The sequence below is a fragment of the Clytia hemisphaerica genome, unplaced genomic scaffold, assembly GCF_902728285.1.
Source record: "Clytia hemisphaerica strain Z4C2 unplaced genomic scaffold, Clytia hemisphaerica genome assembly, whole genome shotgun sequence".
Taxonomy (NCBI): domain Eukaryota; kingdom Metazoa; phylum Cnidaria; class Hydrozoa; order Leptothecata; family Clytiidae; genus Clytia; species Clytia hemisphaerica.
In genome coordinates, this window is record NW_027103376.1 from 185,395 (window position 1) to 213,325 (window position 27,931).

At 35.3% G+C, this 27,931-nt stretch overlaps 4 protein-coding genes across 5 annotated transcripts in view; 2 read left to right on the forward strand and 2 right to left on the reverse strand.

Annotated features, from left to right (window-relative positions):
* LOC136824347 (uncharacterized) overlaps positions 1 to 14,270 on the forward strand; it is a 72,960-nt gene extending 58,690 nt beyond the window's left edge. The window contains exon 15 of the mRNA XM_067080502.1: positions 13,934 to 14,270. Within this exon, the coding sequence (XP_066936603.1) occupies positions 13,934 to 14,071 (138 nt within the window). The 3' untranslated portion in view covers positions 14,072 to 14,270. The remainder of the gene's footprint in view (positions 1 to 13,933) is intronic.
* LOC136824355 (gamma-butyrobetaine dioxygenase-like) lies at positions 346 to 11,672 on the reverse strand. 2 transcript variants are annotated; one of them, XM_067080519.1, is made up of 4 exons: positions 10,920 to 11,672; positions 8,035 to 8,140; positions 6,649 to 6,857; positions 346 to 851 (listed from the first exon to the last, which is right to left on the reverse strand). In XM_067080519.1, exons 1-4 carry the CDS (start codon positions 11,567 to 11,569, stop codon positions 545 to 547), a joined length of 1,272 nt encoding a protein of 423 aa, XP_066936620.1. In that variant the 5' UTR covers positions 11,570 to 11,672; the 3' UTR covers positions 346 to 544. The 2 variants fall into 2 exon arrangements, with proteins under 2 accessions (XP_066936620.1, XP_066936614.1); XM_067080513.1 differs by lacking the exon at positions 346 to 851 and adding an exon at positions 5,920 to 6,255 and having other exon boundaries at positions 10,920 to 11,669.
* On the reverse strand, positions 1,610 to 4,804 carry LOC136824290 (gamma-butyrobetaine dioxygenase-like). The gene is made up of 3 exons (XM_067080457.1): positions 3,933 to 4,804; positions 1,991 to 2,096; positions 1,610 to 1,822 (listed from the first exon to the last, which is right to left on the reverse strand). Exons 1-3 carry the CDS (start codon positions 4,580 to 4,582, stop codon positions 1,610 to 1,612), a joined length of 969 nt encoding a protein of 322 aa, XP_066936558.1. The 5' UTR covers positions 4,583 to 4,804.
* Positions 14,271 to 25,858: 11,588 nt separating the features above from the next.
* LOC136824369 (ciliary microtubule-associated protein 2-like) lies at positions 25,859 to 27,221 on the forward strand. The gene has a single exon (XM_067080523.1). It carries the CDS (start codon positions 25,951 to 25,953, stop codon positions 27,133 to 27,135), a length of 1,185 nt encoding a protein of 394 aa, XP_066936624.1. The 5' UTR covers positions 25,859 to 25,950; the 3' UTR covers positions 27,136 to 27,221.
* The last annotated feature ends 710 nt before the right edge of the window (positions 27,222 to 27,931 follow it).

A 27,931-nucleotide genomic window follows, 5' to 3' on the forward strand; every position in this document is an offset into this window, starting at 1 on the left:
AAAAATGATACATCAAAATTTAAGTTTCCCTTTCCTCTTTACAATGAAAAGAGAATTTAGTTAAAATTCAATTTCTTTCGGACACAGTTACCCTCCAAACTCTTTCGTGGGTCACCCGGTATCATTTTATCAAAAGTTACAGAAACAGCCTTTTCTGTCCCGTACTTACAATGATTTTACTTCAATTATCACATATAGTGGAGTCACCCTAAGTCGAACCCGCATCAGGAACACAAATTTGTTCGAGTTACGAAATTTCGAGTTAAAGAGTAACAGGTTTGTAAGGCTTTGTCTTAACTAAAGTGGCAAAAAAACTTGTTCGAGTTAAAGAGACATTCGAGTAATAGATGTTCGAGTTGTAGAGGTTCGAGTTATAGAGACTCCAATGAACAAAAGACTTTTAAAATTTCTTAGAAATACTGTTGACAAGTATAAGTATATCCTGAATTTAATAGTCCAGTAATGCTAATGGGTATGTAATGAATGATCATTTTTTCCTCATATATCTTCAACACTGCCAATCCGGAAATCAATTTGTTTATCCTTATCGGTTATGTAGCACTCTCCACGTTGACCGAATATCGTCCCAATCCAAAAAAGAGCCGTGTAGCTTACGATCTGACGATGTCGCATCAAAAGCCATTCTCCCGTGCAAGACTCTATTATTATCGAATACTAACATATCCCCTGGCGCCATTTTATATTGAAATTGGTAGTGTTTGTCTCGGAGCATGGCTGAGAGTTTGTAATACGCTTCATATATTCGCTGTATATTTTCTGCCGGAGCGTTGATGAAATCTCGGACTGGATTGTTGTAAGCTATGTGGACGAATTTTCCGTTCTTGTCAAGTCTGAAAAAGAAATTTGAAAAGTTTGCAGAGTGAAATTGGTGTGTCCGGAAAAAAACGGAAGAGCTCTTATATAAAGAATCTGCACTTAACTTAAGAGAAGAAATTTTGGCGGAAAGAAATTTACATTTATATGCAATTCGCCAAAATTAATTCTTGTCAAATTTAAATTTCTTTCACGCTAGTCTCTAATTCTCCTAAAAAAACCTGTTTTTCATCCTTTTTATAAGCTTAAATATTCAACGTTCGCTCAAATTAATTATCGTCAAATTTAAATTTCTTTCACACTAGTCTCTATTTCTCCTAAAAAAAACCTGTTTTTCATCCTTTTTATAAGCTTAAATATTCAACGTTCGCCAAAATTAATTATCGTCAAATTTAGAAATTTTATTTAGTCGTCAAAATAAATTCCGCCGAAATTTTGCGAATGGGCTTCTTCGCCAAAATCTCTTCGCGCCAAGATTTCTTTCTCTTAAGGTATTCTGACTTTCGTGGAGTGATCACAGTAACATTAAACTTGTTTTTTGAATGTGAAAATGTTCTCAACTTTTTAACGTCTCTACAACCATTCTCATACACTGCATTTTTAGATGAAAGAAAACCCATTAGAAGCGTGCCTGCTTTGTATACCCTAAATACCCTATACCAGATCTTCTAAGTAATTTAGAAAATATGTTCAACGGAAAAGTACTATAAAATCTCTACCGACTGTGAAGTTTCATTTTTGATGTGTTAAGTGAAAAAAAATCAACAATAAATGCTTACTCGATAATAGGTCTCTCAAATCGCAGATCAAATTCACCGTAGAAGTCCGTTCCCTCGTCATTGAATCTGAAATTTGTCGTTGTCAGCAAATGATAATCTTCAGGAGAATTTTCTTTGAGGTCTTCAACGACTTTCATTGCGTCCACAAGAAGACTTGCACCGTCTGATTCACCTCCACTTGATTGGCGAATGCAATGTAGAAGTTGAACCTACAACCATTGTCATGATATTTGAGAAAAAAGGGACAAAATATATTGGGAATTTTAGTTAATTCTTTGTTTTCAGCAATTTAAAGTTCGGGCGAAAAAGAGGATATTGTGAGAGGATATTGCAGAAATAAATGAATTTAGTAGAAAATGTTCTTTCTTGTTACTTACGCCTGGTCGATAGTCGTAGTAAGGAAGATCTGTGTGCATTGGAAGCGCACTTCCTGTGTATGCCAAGTTGCTAGGTGATGGTTTGGATTCAACAGTGTTAGTCGGTCTGTGAAATAAAAACAAAGAGGTTTACCCTTCAAGCGTTTACTTTAATGGAAATAATTTTTGTGGTTATCAAATTTTGCTTTGGAGCTTTGACATATTTTCACGGATGACAGCTAAATCTGTGAAATGTGCGATTTTTTTTGGTCCCCACCAAAATTAATCCCATTAAAGTACTACTTTATATCCATCTACTCTCGGGTACCTAATAGCCGGGGAGTTGAAATAAGTGGGGGGGGGTTGGAAAAAATCTCAAAACTTAATAAGCGGGGGGTTGGAATAAAAATGTCCTTGGTGGAAAATTTTTGAAAAGGAGGCTAATACAGCTGAATTAGGACAAAAAAGGGAACTTTCAAAAACATTTTCGCAAAAATTAATAAGCAGGGGGGGGGGTTGGAATAAGAATGTCCTGGGTGGAAAATTTTTTGAAAATTAATAGCGGGGGGGGGGGGGTGGCTATTAAGTACCCGAGAGTATCGTATTAGTTCGAATAAACCCCCGGCGTTTATTATATATTTATTGTATATATTTATTATTTTATATTATATTTTTTTGGATTTTAGAAGGGGTGTTTACTCGAATAGGGCGTTTAAAAGCAGAGGGCATTGATTGCATAATCTTTAAATAAGGTTAATTTGATAGAGTTATCGGAAACCTTGTTCAAGATTAGTTTGAATAGTGAAGGGGTACAATTACTAACATATACCGGGTGCACCAAAAAAAAGTATACAACTTTGTCGAGATATTGTGAGCTTCAGGATTTAATTTTTTTGTTCATTCTTTTTTTATTGTATAGAGGATGCTCTAACTTGAATTTTGAGCTATCATACATTAAATTTGAAAAAGTAGTTCGGAAGTTATTACCAAAAAACTGACTTTTTTTCCATGTCGAAATTTCAAAAAATCATTAAAAACAGCGAGCAAACTTTTCTCTTGACACTTACCTTCTTTACACATAAAAATACCAAAAAAATGCAACTGTGTTCATCAAAACTTACGGAATTTAATAGTATGGTAAAACAAGCTATTCCCACGTGGGATAATATTTTTGGAAAGGCTAAAAAATCTTTTTAGAAATCTCCAAGAGAGGTTTTGATGCTATGTGTGTGTGCTATGTGAGAAAACCTTTGAAAAAATAGATCACCATTTCTAGACTAGTTGCTCAAAGAACTTGGGTCTGCATTGAGTTTGCTGGTGTTGGAAATGTTCATGACGTGCAAATAAGATGAAGAAAATGTTGGCAAAATATAAGATAAGAGAAAAAGGAATAAAAAAAACAATGAAGTTGTGTTTTTGTCATTTTGTCTTATTTATAGCGTGATTGCTGTTTTTAATGATTTTTTGATATTTCGACATGAAAAAAAAGTCAGTTTTTTGGAAATAACTTTCGAACTACTTTTTCAAACTTAATGTATGATAGCTCAAAATTTAAGTTAGAGCATCCTCTATATAATAAAAACAGAATGAACGAGAAATTTAAATCCTGAAGCTCACAATATCTCGACAAAGTTGTATACTTTTTTTTGGTGCACCCGGTATCTAAATTTTTCTCCATTTAGTTCTCCCTAACAGCTACTTGTTTAAACGCCCCTCGTAAGGGGGGGGGGAAGCGTTTGTTCGAGGGGCGTTTATTTCGGGGTTTTTTCCTTTACGGAGGGGTGTTTATTCTAAGGGGGTGTTAAAAAGAAGGGGCGTTTATTCAAAGAAACATGGTGTCTATCTTTTTATAAAGTATTCTATTGGACTGCAGGTATCTACACGCTGTATATTGCTTATGTTGCTTGTATGTGAGTAGTTTGCCGTTTTGTATAATTGATAAAACCATTCCAATTCTACTTACCCATAATTTACGTGTCTCACAATGGATAGACACATTAAATCTGCCATCTTTTGTAACACTGATAACTCCAAAGGTGCATTTCTGACAATACTCAAACCATATCTTAAAAGATTTTCCAAGTGTCCCTTCAAAGCTTTTTCATCGCTTTCGATTTCATGAAAATCAACAAACGGAGTATTTTCACGGATTTCTATTGAAGTCCAAGAAACTCGTTGAACTGTATCTAAACCAGTCCGATCATTGATTTGTTCTCCTTTTCGAGATAGAAATCGGGATTTCAGCCATTTTGCTGTGAATCGACTTTGGTGTCCATCAGGCCACGTGACCTCGACAACGTCATCGCTTGCTTCATAAGTGACGTCATCGATTGTGATTCCTAAATCTACAGCAGCGACTGTATCCAGTTTCCGGGATTTCGTAAACGGATGAAAACATTCGGGACATTGGCAGTGATCTCTCAAAAACAGATGTGGGTATAGGTTTTCTTTCCCGTTTTCCCACTGCACTTTTAACAGCCTGGTGCTTTTATCATCTTCGATTCTAGAAATACTTTTCGCCAGAATAAACGATGTGCTGCTGAAAGGCTGCTTCTGGCCATAGATTGCACTTTGAAGATTCCTCAAAATAGCTCTTTTCATTAATCTAGCCATTCTTAACTTTAATAAGTACGAACTAACCAACTAATTTGACCCTTCATGAAAAAGTCATACTTTAATTCTTAGAGTGCATCAACAAATGATTAAAAAATTTTAATCTGCACTAACAACAGGCTAAACGAGAAATAAAAACAAGTATTTTTTCCAATGTAAACCGACGTTTGCTACTTATATATGAAAACTCTTTACAATTGGCAAATTTTGAGTTTGTTTTCAATTTAAAGCCTTATCAACTGAGTTAGTTACATCTCGTTATTTGACTGTGCAGTACTTGTAGTATCTTCAAAAGAAAAACATTGTTATTTCCCAGCCATTTATTTCTTTAAATTTTAGAAGTGTCCTTATCCATGGATGTATGATTTAAAGAAACTGGAGAAGTATGCTATTGTAACCAACTCGCCCTACGATTAAAAAAGTTACGATGTATGTATGCTGGACAATAATCTCATATATCGTGCATTTTAAATGAGCTCTTTTATTCATTGGTAAAATTTTATTGGGTCATTGAAGCTTTAAAAATTAGTTGAAACGAGATTCATTGTTTCTGACATCAGTTTAAGAAAATATTTGGACTAAAAAAAGGCCTGAAAATTTGATAATCCCTCGTCAATTAATAAGAGTTTTCGATCAATGTTTTCTTTAAGGTGAACTCTATTGCTTGATACTTTCCTCCGAAATTCTCCAACGACTTTATGTCTACAAATTGAGTCTGAAATTGTGTGTGCTTATAAATAACTTTTCATTTTCTGGCTTGAGAAAATATCTTTTCAAAACAAAATTGAACGGATAACGAAATGGAACATAAACTTGTGTCGTGTACGAAGTTTTATTCAATTTTCGTATATTAAAAGGCTAGAATCTTCAATACTGATAATTAGATTGTTCAGAGCAAACTTGAGTTCTACTAAAAAGTCTTATTTCATCGAGCGAACTTAAAATTTCTTTTGATACATTTTATAAAAGAAATCAAAAGACTTTAACGACCAATTACCGACACATTCAACTCCTGTTTTTCTTTATACCTCCATGCCTTATCAAGGTTAAAATTTCAAGTAGACAAGTCACGCGAAAAATTGAAGGTCTATATTCGGCTCAAGATAAAGTCGTTTGATTCAGACTTCTTCATTGCTCATCTTCATTTTCCGAAGCTCTACTCATGGTTGGTTTATCGAGCACTCTTTGAATATGATTTCACCTCTTTTGATTGATATTTGCTGAATTAAGAATTTTTGTCTATTATTATATAAAATTTTACTAATCCCTATTCCTAGGTTGAACAACTGTTCTAAGCTCACACCGAATCTTTCATATAATAAAGGAACGGGCAATACAGTCATTCCGAAAATCATTTTGTTTATTCGTGTCGGCTATGTAAAACTCTCCACGTTGACCGAATATCGTCCCAATCCAAATAACAGCCGTTCAGCATACGATCTGCCGTTGTTGGATCAAAAGCTGTCCTCCCGTGCATGAGTCTCTTATTATCGAATACTAACATATCCCCTGGTGCCATTTTATATTGAAATTGGTAGTGTTTGTCTCGGAGCATGGCTGAGAGTTTGTAATACGCTTCATATATTCGCTGTATATTTTCTGCCGGAGCGTTGATGAAATCTCGGACTACATTGTTGTAAGCCATGTGAACAAATTTTCCGTTCTTGTCAAGTCTGAAAAGAAGTTTGAAAAGTTTGCAGAGTGAAATGTGTGTCCGGAAAAAAAGCAGAAGAGCTCTGATTTAAAAAATCTGCACTTATTCTGATTAGCGTGGAGTGATCACAGTAACATTAAACTTCTTTCTTGAACGTAAAAATGTTCAATTGTTTAACGTCTCTACAATCATTCACATCACTACATTTTTAGGTGAAAGAAAAAGCATTAGAACTGCCTGCTTTGTATACCCTAAGAAACTAATATCTTTTAGGTAATTCTGAAAGAAGATAGTACCAGATATTCTAAGTAATATGAAAAATATATTTCAACGGAAAAAAGTAGTATCAAATTTTTACCCGTTATTATTCTTTGATGTGTTAATTAAAAAAAAATCAACAATTAAAGCTTACCCAATAGTAGGTCTCTCAAATTGAAGATCGAATTCACCGTAGAGGTCAGTCCCCTCGTCATTGAATCTGAAATTTGTTGTCGTCAGCAAATGATAATCTTCAGGAGAATTTCCTTTGAGGTCTTCAACGACTTTCATGGCGTCCACAAGAAGACTTGCACCGTCTGATTCAGATCCACTTGATTGGCGAATGCAATGTAGAAGTTGAACCTACAAGCATTGTCATGGTATTTGAGATAAAAAGGGAATTCCCTGCAAAATTTCAAAGTTTTCTAACTTACTCCTAGAATATGATAGTTTAAGTCTTAGTTTTAACATAAGTCTTAAGATCACAAGATCCAAAAACTCTAAAAAGGCCTGAATTGACCCTGAAGCCACTTTAACCCCTCCGAAATCGAAATATATAATGAAAGTAAATCTCCATTGAATTTCTTTAAATTCTGATAACACTAAAGAGATTATCAGATGGTATTGCCATAATTGAGATATTTCAGTACTGAACCTACAGGAAATAACGAACTGTATTTTTCTTTACCCAAAACTTTATTAATATTCAGGCACGACGGAAGCTTTTTATATCTGGTACGGCGAATGAGGAAATTTAAGCGATTTTATAGCGATTTGACCGACGAAGAGGAAAACTTCGGGTATTTTTGTGAAAATCTGGTACGGCGGCCGCCGTACCTGCCGTACCCGTTGCGTCGTGCCTGATATTTCTATTGGAAAGAGCCCAGAATTTGAAATTTTAAAGCCAAATATCCTGACACAGACTCGTCAGTTAACAAAACTTCTTGGAGAATCACGTTTTCCCACCTATAAGAACAGGTCCCGGGGGAGGCACTCAAGGTAAATGACCTACCAGACGTTCGGCCCTTAAGGGTAGGTTTTTCATAGTTCAGCTAGTGCACTGTAAGGGTAGGAAATTACAAAACTGCACTGAACTGCACTGTAAGGGTAGGAAATTGTGATAAAAGGCCAATTTTGGAGGAAAAATTCCACATTTTCTTGGAAAGTTGCAAAAGTTTTCGCCCTTACGGCACGGGCGAGAAATTTTGAAAAAGTGCACTGTAAGGGTACGATTTTTCATGGAAATTCACTGCACTGTAAGGGTCCGATTTTAGAAGCCAAATTTTGGGCCGAACGTATGGTCGTTTTCAGATCGAGTGCCCCCCCCCGGGGAACAGGTACCCTTAAAATCTCAGACCATCTGATTATCCCTTTGAAAAAAGTATGTTATGTGATTACGACATTATGTAAACCTTTCTGGGCTTTTTTACCTAATACGTCACTTACAACCAATCAGATGTTGGAATAGTGATGTAATTCTGAGAGGATATTGCAGAGATACATTTTAGATTGAGTAGAAAATGTTTTTCTTGTTACTTACGCCTGGTTGATAGTCGTAAAAAGGAAGATCTGTGTGCATTGGTAGCGCACTTCCTGTGTATGCCAAGTTGCTAGGTGATGGTTTGGATTCAACAGTGAAAAACGGTCTGTGAAATAAAAACAGAGAGCTTTACCCATTAAGCGCTTACTTTAATGGGAATAATTTCGCTGTTGAACTTATTTTCGTGGATGACACCTAAATCAATTTTTTTGAATTTTAGAAGGAGTGTTTATTCGAGGGGGCGTTTAAACGCGTTTATTATCAGCATGAAAAATATGAGCAATCTAATTGGTTAAAAACGCGTACATAAATGCTTAGCCTGGGAATCCAAGCTCATAATTTTAGAAAAAACAAAAAATACCTCACCTCACAAAGTTCTAAAATTATAGAGCTTGGTGCAGGTAGATTAGTCTGACACAGAATGTTATAAACAGTCTGTGTATGAACCCTTGTTGACAGACTTTCTGAACTTTGGAAACCCAGGCAAACACACATAATCAACTTACCATAAAAACTCTTTCAAAAGCTCTAAAGACTTTCAAAACTACTAAAAACCACATCAAAACATCAGCCACATGTATTTAGACATCCAGCCAACAGCCATTTTGTTTTTAAATGAATCTATATGTTTTCATTTTCATTTGTTTTCCTTTTTTCTGCAGAGTCAGCTTTTTCCATAAATTATGCGTGCGCATCGAAATTATCAAAATGCGCGCGAAAGTACTGCTAAGTAATACGCCGAGAGCTGGCCAATCAGGCCGAACCTGCATTGCAGGGAAAAATCTCCCTGCAGGCGAGTTACCTGCGCCAAGCGTTAAACCAGCAGCCAAAATATCATAAACTAGACTGTGAAAAAAGTTTAACGCTTGGATTCCCAGGCTAATAAATGCTGTATTTCATATTGTACCGTACAAATACAAGCTGATACAAGACTGCGTTCAAAAAAGAAGTCTGGTAAGCGAGAGATCATATTTTGTACTTACTTTTGTATCTTCAAGGATTTATTATACACTGGATATACAAGTCCGCAGTAATGATATTATTGTTCACTCTCCTTCCCTCATTAAATGATTTTTCGAAGCATTTTTATTGCATTTCTTATTAAAAATCACTCATCCAATTCCCAAAAGAGACTTAAAAATTTCCTGTGAGAGTCAGATTCTTCCACTTAATTTCTAATTATAAGTCGTTATGACGTTTCAAGCTGTGAGAAAGATGCAAAAGAAGTGTTGTGTATAAGAAATTGAATGTTGACACCGGATATTTTCAAACTTTAACCACAAAAAAAACCACCTTGCCACCACGTGCCTCCAAAAGATTTTCATACCACAGTGACACCAAGAAGCTCAAGTCTAATGTTTGTTACTTTTAGCTCTTGTGGTAACAGTTTGGAAAGATATTCCCAATTGAATATCTCGTGTTACTATAAGCATTTTGTTTGATCTTTCTTGTCTAATGATGTTTTTCTCACATTAGATTTCACAAATGTATCCGGCTTGGTATTCTAGCCTTACTTTTAAAGTTTTTTCCCTGCAAAGGTACGAAAAGAAAACGCTAGAGAACTTTTTTAAAATGAGATTAATAAACATTTTTCAAAATCAGATACATTTGAGCCGCCATGACAGTTGTCCTTTGCGGACATAGCTGGAACACCAATTGTTTTCTAAAACAAAGAAAATACAATGGTCGCTCTCCACCGTTTTATGAGTCATATATCCAGTGTCTCTTATAATTCCTTGGTATCTTATCCCAAAATTTATTCTAAGGAATGTTTTCTTTTCTACTCTCAATACTCAGAAAAGTTTTTAAAAATTGTTTTGATATTTTAATGACCATTCGAATCATTTACGAAAAGTCGACTGTTTTGATGTCGATTTCACCAAAATACAGGAAGTAAAAAAAAAACACAAAGAAAGAGACACAAATGGAGCAACACATTCTCACACTTATTTCTACCATATGTGTAGATATGTAAACATCCGTAAATCTACCATATGTGTAGATATTAGAATCCGTCAATCTACCATATGTGTAGATATCGTAAATCTACCATATGTGTAGATACGGTAAATGCTTAACATAAAGAGTTATGCGCATGCGTAATGTTAACACCACATGTAGTTAAATAGCGTGATGAACAAAAAGGAATGAATCGCTAGGGGTGGTACAGTCACTTTTTGGTCGGGGTTGTGGAGGGCAAAATATGTCGTTTCGTTCTTTGATAGTTAGGGTTAGGGTTTGAAATATGTCGTTCTTTGGATAGTTAGGGTTAAGGTTTGTCATCGTTCTTTTTGTTTCGTTCTTTGATAGTTAGGTTTCGGGTTTGAAATATGTCGTTCTTTGATAATTAGGGTTAAGGTTTGTCGTTCTTTTTGTCGCTTTTTAATAGTTATTTGTCGTTCTTTTTAGATTGTCTGGATAGTATTTACCGTAACTACCAATATGGTAGATTTATGGATTTTTACATATCTACACATATGGTAGATTTACGATATCTACGCATATGGTAGATTTACGGATTCTAATATCTACACATATGGTAGATTTACGGATGTTTACATATCTACACATATGGTAGAAATAAGTGCGAGATTGGCCTGAATGGAGAGGGAAAAGTTTGTTGATATTTTTCAAGTTGACAATAAACCAGTTATCACACTTTTCTCGTACAATATAGGATATATTTTTCTCGTTCAGAGTTTTCTATATTTTCCTCACCTAAAGACTCGGAAAATTATGACGTAATTTCTGAACTCGATATCTATCTTTTTATAAAGTATTCTATTGGAATGGAGGTATCTAGACGCTCTCTATTGCTTATGTTGCTTGTATGTGAGTAGTTTGCCGTTTTGTATAATTGATAAAACCATTTTATTTCCACTTACCCATAATTCGTGTGTCTCACAATGGATAAGCACATTAAATCTGCCATCTTTTGTAACACTGATAACTCCAAAGGTGCATTTCTGACAATACTTAAGCCATATCTTAAAAGATTTTCCAAGTGTCCCTTCAAAGCTTTTTCATCGCTTTCGATTTCATGAAAATCAACAAACGGAGTATTTTCACGGATTTCCATTGAAGTCCAAGAAACTCGTTGAACTGAATCTAAACCAGTTCGATCATTGATTTGTTCTCCTTTCCGAGATAGAAATCGGGATTTCAGCCATTCTGCCGTGAATCGACTTTTGTGTCCATCAGGCCACGTGACCTCGACAACGTCATCGCTTGCGTCATAAGCGAAGTCATCGATTGTGATTCCTAAATCTACAGCAGCGACTGTATCCAGTTTCCGGGATTTTGTAAACGGATGAAAACATTCGGGACATTGGCAGTGATCTCTCAAAAAGAGATATGGGTATAGGTTTTCTTTCCCGTTTTCCCATTGTACTTTTAACAGCCTTGTGCTTTTATCATCTTCGATTCTAGAAATACTTTTCGCCAGAAAATACGATGCGCTGCTTAAAGGCTGCTTCTGGCCATATATTGCACTTTGAAGATTCCTCAAAATAGATCTTTTCATCAATCTAGCCATTCTTAACTTTAATAAGTACGAACTAACCAACTAATTTGACCCTTCATGAATACACTCTAAGAGTGTATCAACAAATGATTAAAATATTTTTGATGTATTTTTTTCCTGCAGGATTGTTGATTTTTTTTTTTTGCACCACTAACAACAGGTTAAACGAGAAATAAAAACAAGTATTTTTGCCATGTAAACCGACCCTTGTTTCTTACAATTTACAGCCTTATCAACTTAAGTTAATTTCTGCCTAGTTATTTGACTTCTTGACAAAAGTGTATTGCAGTATCTTCAAAAGAAAAACATTGTTATTTCCCAGCTATTTATTTGTTTATTTTAGAAGTGTCCTTAACAAGGATGAAATTTCAATTAGACATGTCACGTGAAAAATTGAAGGTCTATATTCCGCTCAAGATAACGCCGTTTGATTCAGACGGGAGTTATACTTTTTACAATGTACTTAATAACACCCCTTCTCACAGACCCACTGGAAACCCTTCCCACTGGAAACATTGGTCAAAATATTGTCCCTAGTGGAAAATTATACTCCAATTTTTGGCCCAGCTGAAAATAATCAGATAAGCAAATCCTTACTGCAAAAACTTGTGCTATTTTTTCCATCTCCGCTGAATTTTCTGGTTCGAAAACAATGGATATTAAGTCCCTAGCCATAAAAAATATGGGTATATCAATCCCCATCGAGTTTTGTTTTGTTATTTTTACCCCCCCCCCCCCCACTGGCTGATAAATTCCCACCGGGTCTGTGAGAAACAATGTTTTCACTAGCAAACCAAAAGCAAGAAAATCCCTTTTGAAAACTGACGTTAGAAAATTTAGGAATCTACAGTGCGATCTAGGGATCTAAAGAGTTTATGTATCGGATAGTAATATCGAGGACAGCGGTAAGTGAAGTCTAGGGTCAAGCTGGAGTTTTTACAAGGTTTTCGATGATTCGATTGATCGTTGAATCTTGAGACAAAGGATTTTATTGCTTTTTCTAAAGAACGCGTCATCTCTATTATTTCAAATAACCAATGAACAAAACATCTTATAAAAACTCCAGCTCATCCCGAAGTCTACGTTGATGTACGGCTAGTAAATATTTGATTATGTCTACCGTTGATTTTCAGCTACATCGACTTTAAATAGTTACTAGCCAGTTATTTTACTCATTGCTAAAAGTGTGCTGTCTGCAAAAGAAAAACATTTGATATTTCCCAACGATTGTTTAGTTTAGAAGCGTCCTCTTGCGAAATTAAATCACAATTATACGGTACATTTGAAGCAAAAGGTCGAAGGTCTTGGGGGAGGGGGTACTTGATCTAAAAATGACCGTAAGCTCGGTTCTATTTAATCTTAAAACAGATAATCCATTCCACGCACATCACGTTCTGCTCTAAAGGAATATGGCGAATGCGACGATCTGACCTGGTTGTTCTAAACTACGTTGCCTTTTGTTTAAAAACGAAAGCGAAAGCGACTGGGTTCAAATGTTCATTCATTTTTTATGTTAATTTATTGCTTATGTTAATGATTGACAGTTGATTGTGTCAGATTGTTTGACTTATTGATTGTTTAGCATATCAGCGTGCTCAAAAGGTCATTTAATATTCATCCCAAATCTGGTTGAAAAAGATCGAGGTAGTGCCAACCTTGGGTAGATTATGTATTGTATTGTCAGGGAAGGGTTCCACGTCAAAATAGCTTTTTTTACTGTGTACATAATAAATAAATTTCTAAGTACGGTATACCTTAAGCTTTTATTCAATTTGCTTTCCAAGAAAGTAACCCTTTAATTTTTACAAACTTTCAAAACTATATTAAAAGGGTTTAGTGGAGAGAAAGTAACATGTTAGGGAGGAAAAAACGAATTTTTAAGAGGTACAGTGGTGCAGTAATGGGCATAAAGTTGTTTTTTTTTTTAATGCCTTGTGAGGGGACCACCTTTTTTGCTTTTAGTTTGTTTTTTAATTTCTCCCATACGTACACCTCCATCATTTGTGAAATTAACCGACTGGTACACATTTTTATAAGCAACTTGAGGTCAGGTTTAGCATTCTAGCTCATTTTCTGAAAAATAAGCTTTGACTACCCCTGATATTATACCATATTTGTGCTTTTTGGGCCAAAGGCTATTTTTTGCCATGGTTAGAATATCTCACTTTTTACACCCTTACAATGCACTTTGGGAAGCCTGAAAAACGTATTGTTCCTTAAAAAGCTTTTACTTTACGACATAGTGAAAAAAGGCCCTCGAGCTTTAGCAGCCTGGTTGATAATAAAAGAAATGTCTAACAAAAACTGGCTTATAAAAAACAACTGACTCAGAACCATACATTAACAAAGCACAAACTCTCTCTTTTTTCTCTACAGGGTTTCGACTTCCGTTGCATCTTGGGTAAGAAGCTTATCAGTAAATTGTTCTTTGTCGTATCAGTGACCCGTAACTACGGACGTAAACGGAGCAAGCTGTTCAGGTTGAAAGAATGTTCTCCGTGCACGTGTTATTAAAGACCACGAACTTGCAGTAAGACGGTTTTACATGGGTTTCAGTGTTTTGATTTTGTACGGGCGGACTGATCTGGGCGGGTAATTACGCTTGATTATTGGAGGCAAAAAGACTTACGATTTATATGGAGGTAAATGAATATCAATCAAATTTTTGATAACTGGAAGAGAATACGAGTCTCTTCGAAATTTATGATAAACTATTACATACATACATAGTCTGAATCGCAGACCTCTACAAAACTCCAGGTAGTATAGGTCTGCTTAATGATCTACCAACCGCTTTCTGATTCGGTTTTTTTTTTATTCGATGTATTTTACAAAATCTTGGTGAGTTAATAATTAGATTGACATTGATGTGCGCGCAAAAACGATCGTTTCGAACGTTTTCAATGGAATGTTTACATTCGAAATTCGAATCCTAGACCAGAAAGATAAAAAAAACAATCTGATGCGCGCATTTTGTACAGTCTGTAAATTTATTTTTGACTTTTGCTTTTATAAGATATCTGGTCTGTAAATCTATCAAAACTTTTCCTTCAGCTCTTCGGTCGAAGCTCAAAAATACAAATATGAACAAAAAAGTGAAAGAAAACAACCAAAAACACTGCAATCTCTTCAAAAGAATTGAAGCTAAGTACATGAAAAAGATAAACACAAAGGCCACACACAGTATCGAAAAGTGAAATGCCAAAGTTAAAGAACAGTTTTTTGTTTGTTTAAACATTTAACACTCCTTTTTGTAGTAATGTCAGAAATATTCAATATAGCCCCAAAATGTGCTGTATATACATAACTAAAATACCTTGAAATAATCTGCAACATATCTGTAGAACTGACAAAACAATTATCTGGAGCCAAAGTGATCAACGAATCCAGTTTGTTAAAAAATTATACACTCATACAAGTCCAAATTCGAGCATTTAAATGTAGTTTTGTGAAGCAAAAATTTGTTGGTGCACACAGAAGATACATCAGGTCACTTAAATTCAATAAATCTAATTTCTAATCTTTTACAAAATCTCCACATTAAACAAGAAAGGAGGAAGAAAAAGAAGCAAACTTCCTTCCGGCTACTTTTTTTTCGAAATCTAAATATATTTTCCAATCTATGATTTGGTGTCTCACAGAAAATGTAAACATTACGTTATGTTATATTTGTAGACACTCGCCAGGTAAAAATGTCTTTAGCCGTATATCGGCTAAAGGCGGCAAATCTCTGGACAAAGGAAATATCACTTGTTAAGCATCCTCTATAAGGAGCACGAATCTGTTAGTGGATGACAGCAGCCTACTGCCAATTATATCTGGATACATTTTGATTTGAATTTTGTGTTGCAGGCTCAAAATTAAAAATTTGGTTTAATGGCTAAATAACATTTACTGTAGAAGGAATGACATTGATTGTGAAAGAATGTGTGTCTACACAATTGCAACACCATTTCTGTTCTTCCATCGTCGAAAGCATCTCATAAAATTTTCATTCATGAAAATGTAAACAATAGAGTCACTTATACCATCTAAACAAAACCAAACGAAGTGATACCGAAAGCCTGCAGTTTCCACGACAGCTCGAAACATATGTGGCATTGTTCCGAAGATGAAAAATGAAGCACATATGATGAAAGGTGTGAAAAATTTAGTTTTCCGATTTCTATACAATGAGTCCCTCGTAATTTGTGTTGCATGGCGATATTTAATATAAATGTATATGTATATAGATACAAAGACGACATTTGTTAATAAAACACCTGCGGTAGCGGTCCACTGGGACACGATCTTGACCGTTAAGGTTTCAGTCAGATTAAGAGCTAAAGAAACTATGAAAAATAGAACAAAAGCAATCCAGGATGCAGCAACCATGTGAGTTCGTTTGAGGAAAACCCAAGTTGATTCATAGCGTAAATGCAACCAAATGGCAAAGAATCTTTGTAATGTCAATAATATCATTGAACTGTACATTGGGATGAAGAATGCAGCTGTTATTCCGTAAAAGTATTTTTCATAATTAGGATACTCGATTTCCATTACAATACGAATTGTTTGGTACACACTCAATGATAATAAAGAAATCGATAAGCTGAAAATTTCAATGTTTTCTGCGAGGTTCAGATTTGTTTTGATCAAAACATAAATTCCAAAAGAATGCAGAGAGATGACAAGAAATGCCAAACAAATGCACGTTATACAAAGCCAGTCACAGTGAGCCATTGATTGAGTATTCTTTGATAGCAATACTAGACTTGAACCTTATTTGCCGAAACCCTGCGTCAACTGATTCTTGCTTTAACTTAAATTATTGCAAAGACTCTCCAAATCGGAAGTTTCATCTCATTTTACGATGAAACTTGCGCAACTTGGAAAGGGAAGTAAATGAATTAGGTCAAAAATTAGCCTCAAATTAAGTAAAACTTCATTCTATTGGAGAGAACTCAAGAAAGCTATTAAATATTCTATGAAAAAAAGAATGAATAAAACTATATAAATAATCTATAAATCAAACCTGTCCTTTTGGTCAAAATTTCCCAGAAAAAGTACAACGTTTGAAGCTGCAATTAACTTGGGTCTGTATATAATAGAAGAACCTCATCCGGATATAATAATCCTCCTACGCCTGAATCTTATTGGAAGTAAAGGTTTTGAACAATGCGGACAATCAAGACACTGCTACTGTGCATGCGCAGACGTTGAACGATAAGCAGCAACAAAAAGGCATTGTTTTAAAACTTGCAATTTTAATTAAAAAAATCTTGAATATTTCTGTACCATTTTCAAGGGTCAAAGGACAGAAGAAATTTCAAGAACCTTCGTTCCGCTGGAAACGTAAGAACATAAAAACAAAGCGTATAAGAACACACAGCTTTTCTTTCAATGCTTCGAATTTAAAACCATTATTCAAAAACACGTAGGGATTTTTCGTACAAATTTCGATGACGTTAATCTCCCGTTATTAATATTTATTTCAACGTTAAAAAAACTAATTTTTAGCCATGTTGACAAAGAGATGCTTAGGTTAGAATAAAAAAAGGATAGACTTTACTAGATCAACCATTGATTTTAAAGCCACAAAGGGGTTAGGGGGGATTCTTTAACTTTTCTCAGGCAAGAAAAGTGAGACCGTATGTAAGATGCGCTCGTAAAATGTTGCTCTTTCTTTGTTTTCAAGCGGCATATTTTTCGAAATAAATTTATTTTCAATTTGGCGTTTGTTTGAAAACCACGCGTTTTGGATAGGAATTTCAGATCTAGCTACTTCGGGGATTTGAAATCAATGAGATCAACTTAAATCTTCCACAAAAGATGAAGCTTGACTTCTTTCATACTTGGTGCAAGAACACACATTTATTAAAATACTTCTTCAGAGCCTTGATAGTACACACACAAGTACACTCCAAGTATATTTAACGTCTCCTGGAATAAACATCCGTTGAAAGCGAGGTTATGGTAAATTAAACCACCAGCCTTTTCAAGGACCATCATAAAGTATCGTACGAAATACGGTGGCCATTCGTAAAGGAATAAAGAACTTTTTTCCTGTAATGGTCGTCACCTTGCAACCTGGACACTGTAGGACCCTCTCCCGAACCATAAAATGATCTCGTACGAGATGTCCATTCGTATAAAAGTAAAGAAGAGCATATCACTATCTGTTACTTTAATCGTAGATATTTTAGCGAGATAAATTTTAGCGTATATTAGCGAGTCAGGAAAATCTTGATTTTTTTGGATTTATTTGAGCGAATCACGATTTCAAACAATTTCGCGTGGATAAATTTGAGCGATCTGTCGATTCGGCGCGTTTTAGCGAGATTTATTTGAGCGAAAATAGGGAAAACTCGCTAAAACGCTAAAATTATTCTCGCTAAAATTTCTACGATTAAAGTAGCATTCGGAAATGTACTGTCCCTTTAAAGTAAAATCAAGGTTTCGTACGATATGGTCATTCGTACATGATTAAAGAAGAGTATGTAATTAAGTCATCACCTGGCAACCCTGACATTTTATGGCGAATACTGAGAGACCAGAGACCAACTTTCAACAGCTCGAAGACAATGGTTGCAAATCAATTGCTTTTCTCAAGACGTTGTTATGGTTAACAGGGCTTAATAGAGAGAGATAATGATTTTTCAAAAGCTCATGATTTTGGCTTGAAGCTAGATTAAAAAAAAGTCACTTGTTTGTTTTCACACACGAAGATTGGTGAACTGCAGAGAGTAGAATTGCTGAGAGAAAGTAGAATTTTGGGCATTGAAATTTTTTCATAGTTGTGCCAAAAATTTGAAAAAAGCTGGTAACACGAACGGAGATGGGATAATTTAAAGGACCTCAGTGGTAGGTCCAAAATCCAAAAATAAATTAAAGAATAACAAATTGAATAATGATTTTTGAGATGAAAATCTTCAGCTCATTTCCGAGGAGTAACCCAAGAAGAATTTCCAGGGGGTCTAAAGAAGTGTTTTTCATTTTTCCAGGGGGTGAAAACTTATTCTAAAATTTCCAGAGAGATAAAAGATTGATTTTAGTTTAAGTTATAAAAAGAACTTTTCCAAGGCTTTCTTTGCAAATTTTCCGGGAGGTGTCCACACACTACCAAAATTTTTAGAATTGAAAAGGGTGGACGAACCTTGTATGGATTTTTAAAGGAAAAGCCCACCCCAAAACCAGACATTTAAAGCAATGTGACTTTAAAAGCCTCACAACGGCTTCCGTTGAAGCATATAAATATCAATGAGATGTTTCATGAACAGTTTGTTCCCTATGTCCATCTGGGATATGAGTAACATCTCTTGAAGCGTGAATGGTGTTTCTCTTTTGTCTTCCAAACAATTTCTTACAAAATTTCATGATTTTCTTATTCATGAAAATATGTGCGGTGGTGTGATTCTGCCCGCATCAGATTGTTTTTTATCTTTCTTCTGTTTTGTTTTTCTGGTCTAGGATTCGAATTTCGAATGTAAACATTCTATTGAAAACGTTCGAAACGATCGTTTTTGCGCGCACATCAATGTCAATCTATTTATTTAACTCGCCAAGATTCTGTAAAATACATCGAATTAAAAAAAAACGAATCGGAAAGCGGTTGGTAGATCATTAAGCAGACCTATACTACCTGGGGTTTTGTAGAGGTCTGCGATTCAGACTATGTATGTATGTGATAGTTTATATGGTAAGCCTATATACCTCTGAGAAAACATACTAAAATTTCTTTTTAAAGTCCTACCAGAGACTTCGTCAAAACAAACAAATCTGCTTGCCTCCAGCTAATGTTTTGGTCTTTTTGCCTCCAAAAAATCGGGTGGTAATTCACGTGAGTAAACAAATGACGTATCACGAAAGCCGTCTATCTGAATGTCCGAGAAATAGCGGTTGATTATTCTCGAATTCCGTAAGTTTTCCATCGGACTTGATTTTAGCTATCCTAAGCTAACCCGCATCAAGTCTTTTAATTCAAAAGAAGTATCGAATTTCTAACGTTGTTACGGACATGTTTTTTTTTGACTGTACCAAAATCAGGTTTTCGAAAATCGTGAAAATCACTTTATTTTAATTATTTCGTCATTCGCATGATGAATATTCCCAAAATTTTGATATGTATTGAGATTTGGGAAGGGCTAAAATGAGCTATTTGAAATTTCAAAATTCGGAGTATTTCAGGATTAAATAATCATGGAGTGTTTTGGATCATATCTCACTCCATGATTCATTATTCGGTCCTGAGGAGGTTTCTATGCATGCCTGGGGTAGCCTAAAATTATAAAATAGCCTGAGGAGTAATTTTCGGGGTGAGTTATGATCAAAACAATCATCACAACTTTTTTAATAATTTTTCACTCATTTTAACAATTCCTGTTTTCTTTAGTTTGTTCCTTTCTTATCAACTAAATAAAAATCTCAAATCACCTCCCCGATAGATAGACTTGTCAGGAAAATATATACGATTAGAATTAGCACCTAGATTTCAAAAATGATCAATTTGATCCCATTTCCTCCGGTTTTTTCCAAAAAAAAGAGGTCGATGTGAAAATTCAATCCTTTAGCTACATCCTGATATAAGTTTCGTATATAAATTGGACACGACAAAGGCCAAATATAGAGCCGACTTTATAAATCCGAAATAGACTATGATTTTTTTCATCCTGAAATACTTCGGATTCAACAAGCAATGTCTTAAGTTCCATAAAAGCTATTAAGATCGGACAAAGCTACTAATCTATTTTTTTATTTTTGAATAACGATAAGAAAGGGTTTAGCTGTCTCTGTTAGTGTCGATTTGAACCGGGTTGGTTGAAAATCGGCATTTTGGTACAGTCAAAAAAAACATGTCCTTGCACGCCTTTTTTTATAAGAATGGTGTAAATCCATTTTCATCGTGGACATTCTTATAAAGTGAATTTTTATAAAAACAGCGTGTATTGTCTCACAATTATATTTTATGTTTTGAGTTTGTACATACTATTTTACCTTAGTTGGTTATTTTTCTTCCAGAGAGTTAAAAACGAAAGTTTTTTAATTTGATCTGCACAAATTATCAATGAAATTCCGAAATCATTCTCTCGTCATCTATACAGAGACATCATAAGCTCAAGTAGACGGCCGACTTTCTATCCTGTATACCATATCGGCCAAAACTTAGTCGGCCTTAATTTTAGCCGGCCTTTATTATTAGTCGGCCCTAATTTTAGTCACCTCGTCAAAATTTAGTTACTAAGGGCCGACTAATTACTAAGTTTTGGCCATTTCTAAATTTTGAGTCGGCTCAAATTTTAGTCGGCCCAAATTTTTAGTCGGCCCTAATTTTAGTCACCAAGCCAAAATTTAGTCACTTTAGGGCCGACTAAGTTTTGGCCGATAAGGTATTCTAATTGTTAGAGTAGACAGAAAGAGGGCACAAAATTTGGTAGTGAAAATCTTTTTTTGAAAAAGTTTGAAAGAAGACATTGACGTCAAAAGAGGGCAATGCATTGACTTTAGACAGCCCACTTTATGCCAACTTTAATTCGCAATTAGAATAGTCAGGGCAAAAAGTGGACGGTCTAAACTAGAGCTTACAGATCTGTAATATAATGTCTCGTACGGGATCACCATGCCCAATAATCAGATGGTTTAGCATAATTATTCTGCATTTCTTGAAAAATGAAACATGGCCCATGCATACATAATAAAATTGACCGTGACAAGCCCGAAGACCACCTGAATCCTGACGACAGCGTTTTTTTGCTGACACCATCAGAATTTAAAAAAATCTCCAAATAATTGAGTGTTATTAACCGTCTCTCTTGAAAAGAGAGTTCTGTAAACCGACATTACGCATTAGATAATTGACACTTTTCTTATTTTGATCTTCTCCGATTCGGTTGTCAAATGTAAAATATCCTTTTTCAAGAGTACTGCTTAGAATTTCAAATTACTTTCCGAAAAAAAATCACAGCCTCTTAACAAAATGATCAACATTATTCTTAATCTTAGAGGTCTACATAAATTGACCCTTCTCAGGTAATTTTTCGGAAACAGTTTCCATTCCTCATACATCCAAAGAAGGGTATTTCGATGTAAAAATGAAAATCGATGTTACTTAAATTTTTGCCTATTTTGAGATTTTGGCTAAAAACCTATTTTTTCCGGCCATTATTGTGATGACGTCATAAAGCAAAACAAAATGAATATCTCAAGAACTAGTTAATTAAACTTCATAAAATTTTCACCAATGATAGACAATACCAAGGAGTATTCTGATTGCAAAAATATTTTAAAATTGTCTCTCATTCTGTTGGACGACCCTGTCGACGTCCCGGAATTTCCGGTGTTTTTTTTTTTTCAGATTCCGAAAAGTATTATTGAATTACGCCGGACACAACTGTCCCGTGTTTGCCGGTGTTACATTACAGGAATTCTTGGCACTGTACAATTGTGTCAAAGGAAATTTTTACACTAGATATACATACTGGTTCGCGCCCAGTGTTTAGGATTGTCCGGTGGTAAAAAGTTTTCTTATTCTCGATAGATGCACCGGAATATCGACAGGGTCGTTCTTGTGGTTAATTGGAAACATTATTTGAAGCCCAAACACGAGAGTTTCCAAAATCTTCTTCAAAAAGAGTTATAAAATATCAGAGGTATTTCCGGTATTTTCCGGTGTATTGTCAATTTTAATGGTAAGATTTTAGATTTTACGTGTATCCTTCAACCTTTTTGCCCTGCATTACATGATTTTAATCTCCTAGTTACGCGTCTGCCTCAGTGACTGAGGGAAATCTCTGATCAAAATCTTTTTAAACATTCAAGAAATTTTAACTCGCTTGCCAAAAGTCATGGCAAAATTCTTTTTTATACCTTAAAGTGTGTGGGTGGACGAACTAAAACCAGTGTTTTACCCCCTGGAAGTTTTGAAATAATTTTTCATCCCCTGGAAAAATAGAAAAACTTTCCTTAGAGCCCCTGGAAGCTCTTCTTGGATTACCCCCTGAAAAGTTTTGTCCACCCTCTGTATAGATATAAAGTGGAACGGCCCAACAATGAGGATTTTCCTGTGGTGATGAAATATTAGGCTGTTTAGTCTTTAGTCATTCTATAAAATAGGGGTTTCATCAATTTTCGATATTACGACGGCACGTAACCAGATTCTTGCAAAAGCATCCAGCGAGGACCTTTTCCAAACATCTGTTTCCCAGACAAAGGCTACCTGAAAAAAAACTGTCTTCCCTAAAAAATTTGATTTTTTTCCACGACTTCCTCAGTTAAAATGTTTGATCTTTTTTCCAAGCTTTTACTTGGTTTTTAGAGTTGACTATTCTCCTTAGATGCTTGATTTTAATTTCACCAACAGTGCAAAGGGTCAGACAGCTATATCATTAGAAATGGGATAACGCATAAAAACCTCACTTAAAAGTTGCAGTAATAGAAGCCACATGAAATTTAACACTTTTGAAACTGTATCTGATTTTAAGAGATTTATCATAAAGTATACATATGTCAGTGCCAGTCTAATGTAAGTTTTAAATAATTTTTCTTAGTTGACATTTTCACTGTACTGTGTTTTGCCTGTTAGATTTTCTTTCAGGACTTTCTTAACAATAAATGTGTCCAAACTTTCAAATTATTGACAGTTCTATGCTAAATAACAAAAGTCTATATAACATCCATACTGTAGTGCGACAAACTCATGATACAAATAGTGGATGAGCAGCAGTTATGAGCGTTTCATTATTATTTATCAATGAGTGTGCCAAGCTGGCACACAACGTTGTTTCAACGTTCATCTAACGTTATATGGACGTTATGAACATTAGATAAACGTTGAATCAACGCTGTGTGTCAGCTTGGTGTTGCTTTAATCTGAGTTAAATATTTTGGTAACATGGCATGGTCATGGTATTGGTGTGAATGGGCGAGAATATAAGTGATGATGTTAATGATATGTTGTTTGGGCTAGACGATGTTATCGTCCGTTACAGTGATAGGAAAGGCGGGGAAATATGGTGGTATGGCGTTATGGCGGTATACGGAAAAAAAAATCGGCGGGAGAGCTTCGAAGAAAGACTGGCAAAGTCTACCGACTGTAAACTCTTTTCGGCAAAAAAACCCGTTTGTGAATTTTCTTCGGCTTTGGGCTTATTTCTTAGATAGTGAATTGTCTTAGACTATAGCAAACACGTTTTTTTATAAGGAACACGTTTATAAGGAACTCGAGGCTGAAAATGGTTCAAAAAATAAGGAATTGTTAAGGAACTGCTCAGGCTGAGCATAAGTGGATTTGAAAATAATGTACCTTATTGGGACTAATTTGACCAAATTTTGATCTTTCAAGGGGCAAAAAGTTCAAAATTTCCTATGTAGTAAGGAACTCGATAAGGAACTTTGAGACTGAAATTCTCTGTAAAAATAAGGAACTCCAGGCTCAGAGCAAAGTTAAGGTTCCTTATAAAAAAAAACGTGTAGTCTATGTTTGGGCTTGTTTTCAGTGAAGAATCCTTGAAGAACGGAGTTAAAATCAAACAAATTTGCGCGTTATGGTGTTACGAGAGCTCCCTTAAGTGATTGTGAAATCTAATGCCCCCACACAGCGGTTTGCGTGAATGGGGTTTTTTGGTTGCGTGAATGCGTGAATTGAAAAAACTTGCGTAAACGTGAAAATCCAATTTTAGATTGCGTGAATGTTTGAATATGTGCTTTTTTTGTGTGGATTACGTGAATTTCCCTTGCAAATGTCCCCGAATTTCAAATGCTTTTTACCGATTCTTTCCGAATTATTTCCCGATTAAGATTTCCAGATTTTCTGAAAATCCGGTTCGCGTGAAAACTGGAGTGAAATTTGCGCGTGAATGCGTAATGAAGGAAATGAAGTGTAAGCGAAATTTCAACTTTTATCTTGGGGAGAGAGGATCCATAGTTTCAGGTATAACACGGTATCGACAAAGATTTTGCTGAAAGTGTTCACGGCACATATTTTATCAGTGGAATCCGTTTTTATTTTCAGGGTAAGAATGTCAATGATCCCCATCTAATCAATACTCTGCTAAGCTAATTACATAAAAATCTCATAGCGAACAATAAAAAATATTATGTTCTGTTATTGAAATTATAACATTCTCTGATTACCCAGCAGTCGCTAATCGGGGGTTTCTATGGCGATGGTTTGTTATTCTTTGATAAATATGGCTCCTTTTTTTATATGAGGTGTCGGTTTGTTGATAAATCGCGTTTTCAATATATGTTTTTGATGTGCTGTTAGAATTATCTTATTTTGTGTGTTTTAGTATTAAAAAAGATTTGGTGTGAGGAATAAAATGAACAATTTCTTTTCTTCATCTTTACACAGTAGAAGTTTTATTTGACAGTATTTGAGAGATTTTTTCATAAGACTAGGATGATGAAGTATTAGGATTATTTTGCCTGTGTTTTATTCATAGAGAAGAGATTGTATATGTTTTAAAGAGAAAACCTTGGGCGATAATCTTGGTCTGATTATTTTCTTTATCTTTTCAGCAATCCGCTTCCTTAAAAACCTTGAGCTTTCCCTTTTTCACTAATTTTGGCTTATGACCTTTGTTGACAAAATTGACAAAAAGATTTGTGAATTTTTCGACCCTTATTGGGACAAATTTGACCAATTTTGACCAAATTTCGAACCCCTAAACCCCCCCCCCCCTTAAATTTTCTAAACATCTATGAAATACAGTATTGATAGAACCTGATAGAACTTGAAAATTATGGTGTTTTCAAGTGGGTGTCTGAGTTCAATGATATAGACGTTTGTTTATAAAAACATCCAAAAATTTTGAAACTTTATGATGTTCTTAACTTTTGAAGTTGTTACTAACATGTTCTTAGTCTCGCCACTTTCTGAGTTTCTTTTCCATTTTTCTAAGAAATAAGGTGTATTAGAGTCCGCTGAGCCTAAAAATGTTCTTAACGTGTTCTTTTTTGAGCATTTTCTTCCATTTTCTTAAGAAATCGGGTGTTTTTGAGTCCTCAAATCTTAAAATATTCTTAACTTGGTTTTAAAATTTTGGCCATCGAAGCCTTAAAAAAAGCGTGTAAAATGTCCTCTATTTAACACCGGGACCGGGGAGATTTTCTTAAACTTGGCCGAAATAATTGTTTTGATTAATTCATCTTTACAGTCTTACAGTAGAAGTTTTAATTTACAGTTTTTGAGGGTTTTTTTTTTTGTAAAACTAAGATGAATAAGTGTGCATGTTATTTTGATTAATTCCGCGCCATTTTTTCAAACAATTCCAGCGTCATATTTTGAATCATCTTTCTCTCTTCTCAAGATTGAAATTGACGTCAAATATAAATTTTTTTCTTTAGATTATTCAAAACAAATATTTAAATCGTACTTAAAAGAAAAACATAATAAAAACAGAAGCAGATTATCTATCATGGACAGCAAAAAATACGATGGTGCTCCTTTTGGTACGCAAAAACAACGTTTTGAAGTCGCTGGTATACATCCCAAAAGAAGACCACCTGGCACGTTAACTCAAGTATGTTACGATAAAAAATCTATGTCGCCGATGAGTCGGAAATTGGGTCCCGGAACCTACAATATTGATAACGGATGCTTTGATAAAAAGAATGATGTATCTTCATCAGCGGACACAGGCTGGAGGCGTGCTTATGAAACCAGCCAAGAGGCTAAAATTCCTCACTTACTTTATAGGGAAGAATGGGAAAAAAAACAATTACAAAAATGTCAACTTGGTCCTGGAACCTATGACCTACCTGACGCTTTTGATGGTTTAATTAAAAAACCAGCCAGCAAACTTGGTATTTGTCAAACACGTGCCGAACGTTTTAGAACCGTTGCTAAGGATGTACCGGGCCCTGGAACATACGGAAAAGGCGGTATACCGCATGCTTTGATGGAGGAAAAACAATTAAAATCAGCAAGCACCATCGGTATGTTAGATTCAAGAGCATCTGGAAAACGACAATTACCAGATGTCGGATCCGCCTTATGTCCCGGACAGTACAATACTAAAAGCTTTATCGATGAGTTGAACGAACGCGTCATAAGCAAACGTGGACCATATGATCTGTTCACAGGTGATCGTAATAAACCAATCGCTGTTGGTCATTTGGCAGCACCTAATCGAGCTGATTTAGGGCCAGGCCAATACGAAGTGAAATCATTTCTTGATGATTTTAACAGTGAACATAAAAAACGTCATGGCAAATTCGGGAAAGTCAATCGCGCACCGGATGTGCCATCAGATCGTATTTACTGTAAAACCTTATCACAATGGCCGCGCAAGTTTGATGAACCGGGGCCTGGTACATATGATTTGAATAAACAGATAAAGAAGACGACGACTAATTCAAAACACCCGCCCTTCGGTTCATCGGCCGCGCGTAACGATAGTCGCTTGTTCTCAGGTGGTAACACGGTCGGCCCGGGCCGTTATCATTTGACCACGTGGAATTCCAAACAACATAAAAATGGAAATGAAAGTGCTTTTAAATCTAACACTAAACGCTGGGACGCTAGCCGTGATAAGTATTTGATGGAACGCGTACGGGCTAAGGATGTACAATCAAAAGATAAAATATTCTTGGTAGCATAAATTATTTTTCTAACAAACATATAATTTTAAATCTCTTAATTAATTTTTTTTTTTAAATAATATATTCATCTCTAAAATATTCAAAATTATATTTGTAGTTTCTTTTTAGCTTTTCCTCCTCTGTATTCCTAGATAATGACCAATTCAAATTAAAACTCCCCAAGTCAATTATATTTTCACCAGAAAACTTTTCTATAATTACCACGAAGTATCATACACACAGTCTTACAAAATTTCAAACAAGTTATTTCCCAAATAACGAATTCTTCACTTTATATCCTTTCCTCTCTTCAAGTTTTACGATACAGGGTACTTTCAATACTTTGAAAAAGATCCGTTCCACAAATGAAGAAACCGGAGAATCAACATCTTGTAGACATCTTAAAAATCTCTGGTTGCAATCGCAAGACGAGAGGGTGTAAGGGCGCCAATTCATAATACCGAAACGCCACCCGAACTTCTTGATTGACAGGGGACAAAGGTCATGTTGTTGACAACAGTAATCCGTATGTTCGTAACGCCCGAATTCAGACATGTCCTCGTCTTCGCCTATGCCGCAGTATTTGGTACCTGTAGAAAAAAGGGGATGATTTTTACAGTAATGATGAATATATGGTAGGTAATCATCAGGGCTGACGCGTTGATTTATACGACTTCCATTATTTTGGTCAAGCGCAGAATCTTCAAAATTTTGGACGAGGCCATTGGTCTGATACCTGCGATACCCGCGATTACCCGGAGAGGAAGCTAAAAAAATACAGTGGGGTGGATCTTTTACAAAAAAAGTCAATTTCCC

What these genes read in the sequence shown, in the direction of transcription:
- LOC136824290 (XM_067080457.1), bottom strand. Translation starts at nt 4,582, where the DNA reads ATGGCTAGATTAATGAAAAGAGCTATTTTGAGGAATCTTCAAAGTGCA. An exon ending in GTGAGACACGTAAATTATGG is followed by an intron (nt 2,097 to 3,932) that starts GTAAGTAGAATT and finishes TTTATTTCACAG; the next exon opens with ACCGACTAACACTGTTGAAT. An exon ending in ACTACGACTATCGACCAGGC is followed by an intron (nt 1,823 to 1,990) that starts GTAAGTAACAAG and finishes CAATGGTTGTAG; the next exon opens with GTTCAACTTCTACATTGCAT.
- LOC136824355 (XM_067080513.1), bottom strand. Translation starts at nt 11,569, where the DNA reads ATGGCTAGATTGATGAAAAGATCTATTTTGAGGAATCTTCAAAGTGCA. An exon ending in GTGAGACACACGAATTATGG is followed by an intron (nt 8,141 to 10,919) that starts GTAAGTGGAAAT and finishes TTTATTTCACAG; the next exon opens with ACCGTTTTTCACTGTTGAAT. An exon ending in TTTACGACTATCAACCAGGC is followed by an intron (nt 6,858 to 8,034) that starts GTAAGTAACAAG and finishes CAATGCTTGTAG; the next exon opens with GTTCAACTTCTACATTGCAT.
- LOC136824369 (XM_067080523.1), top strand. Translation starts at nt 25,951, where the DNA reads ATGGACAGCAAAAAATACGATGGTGCTCCTTTTGGTACGCAAAAACAA.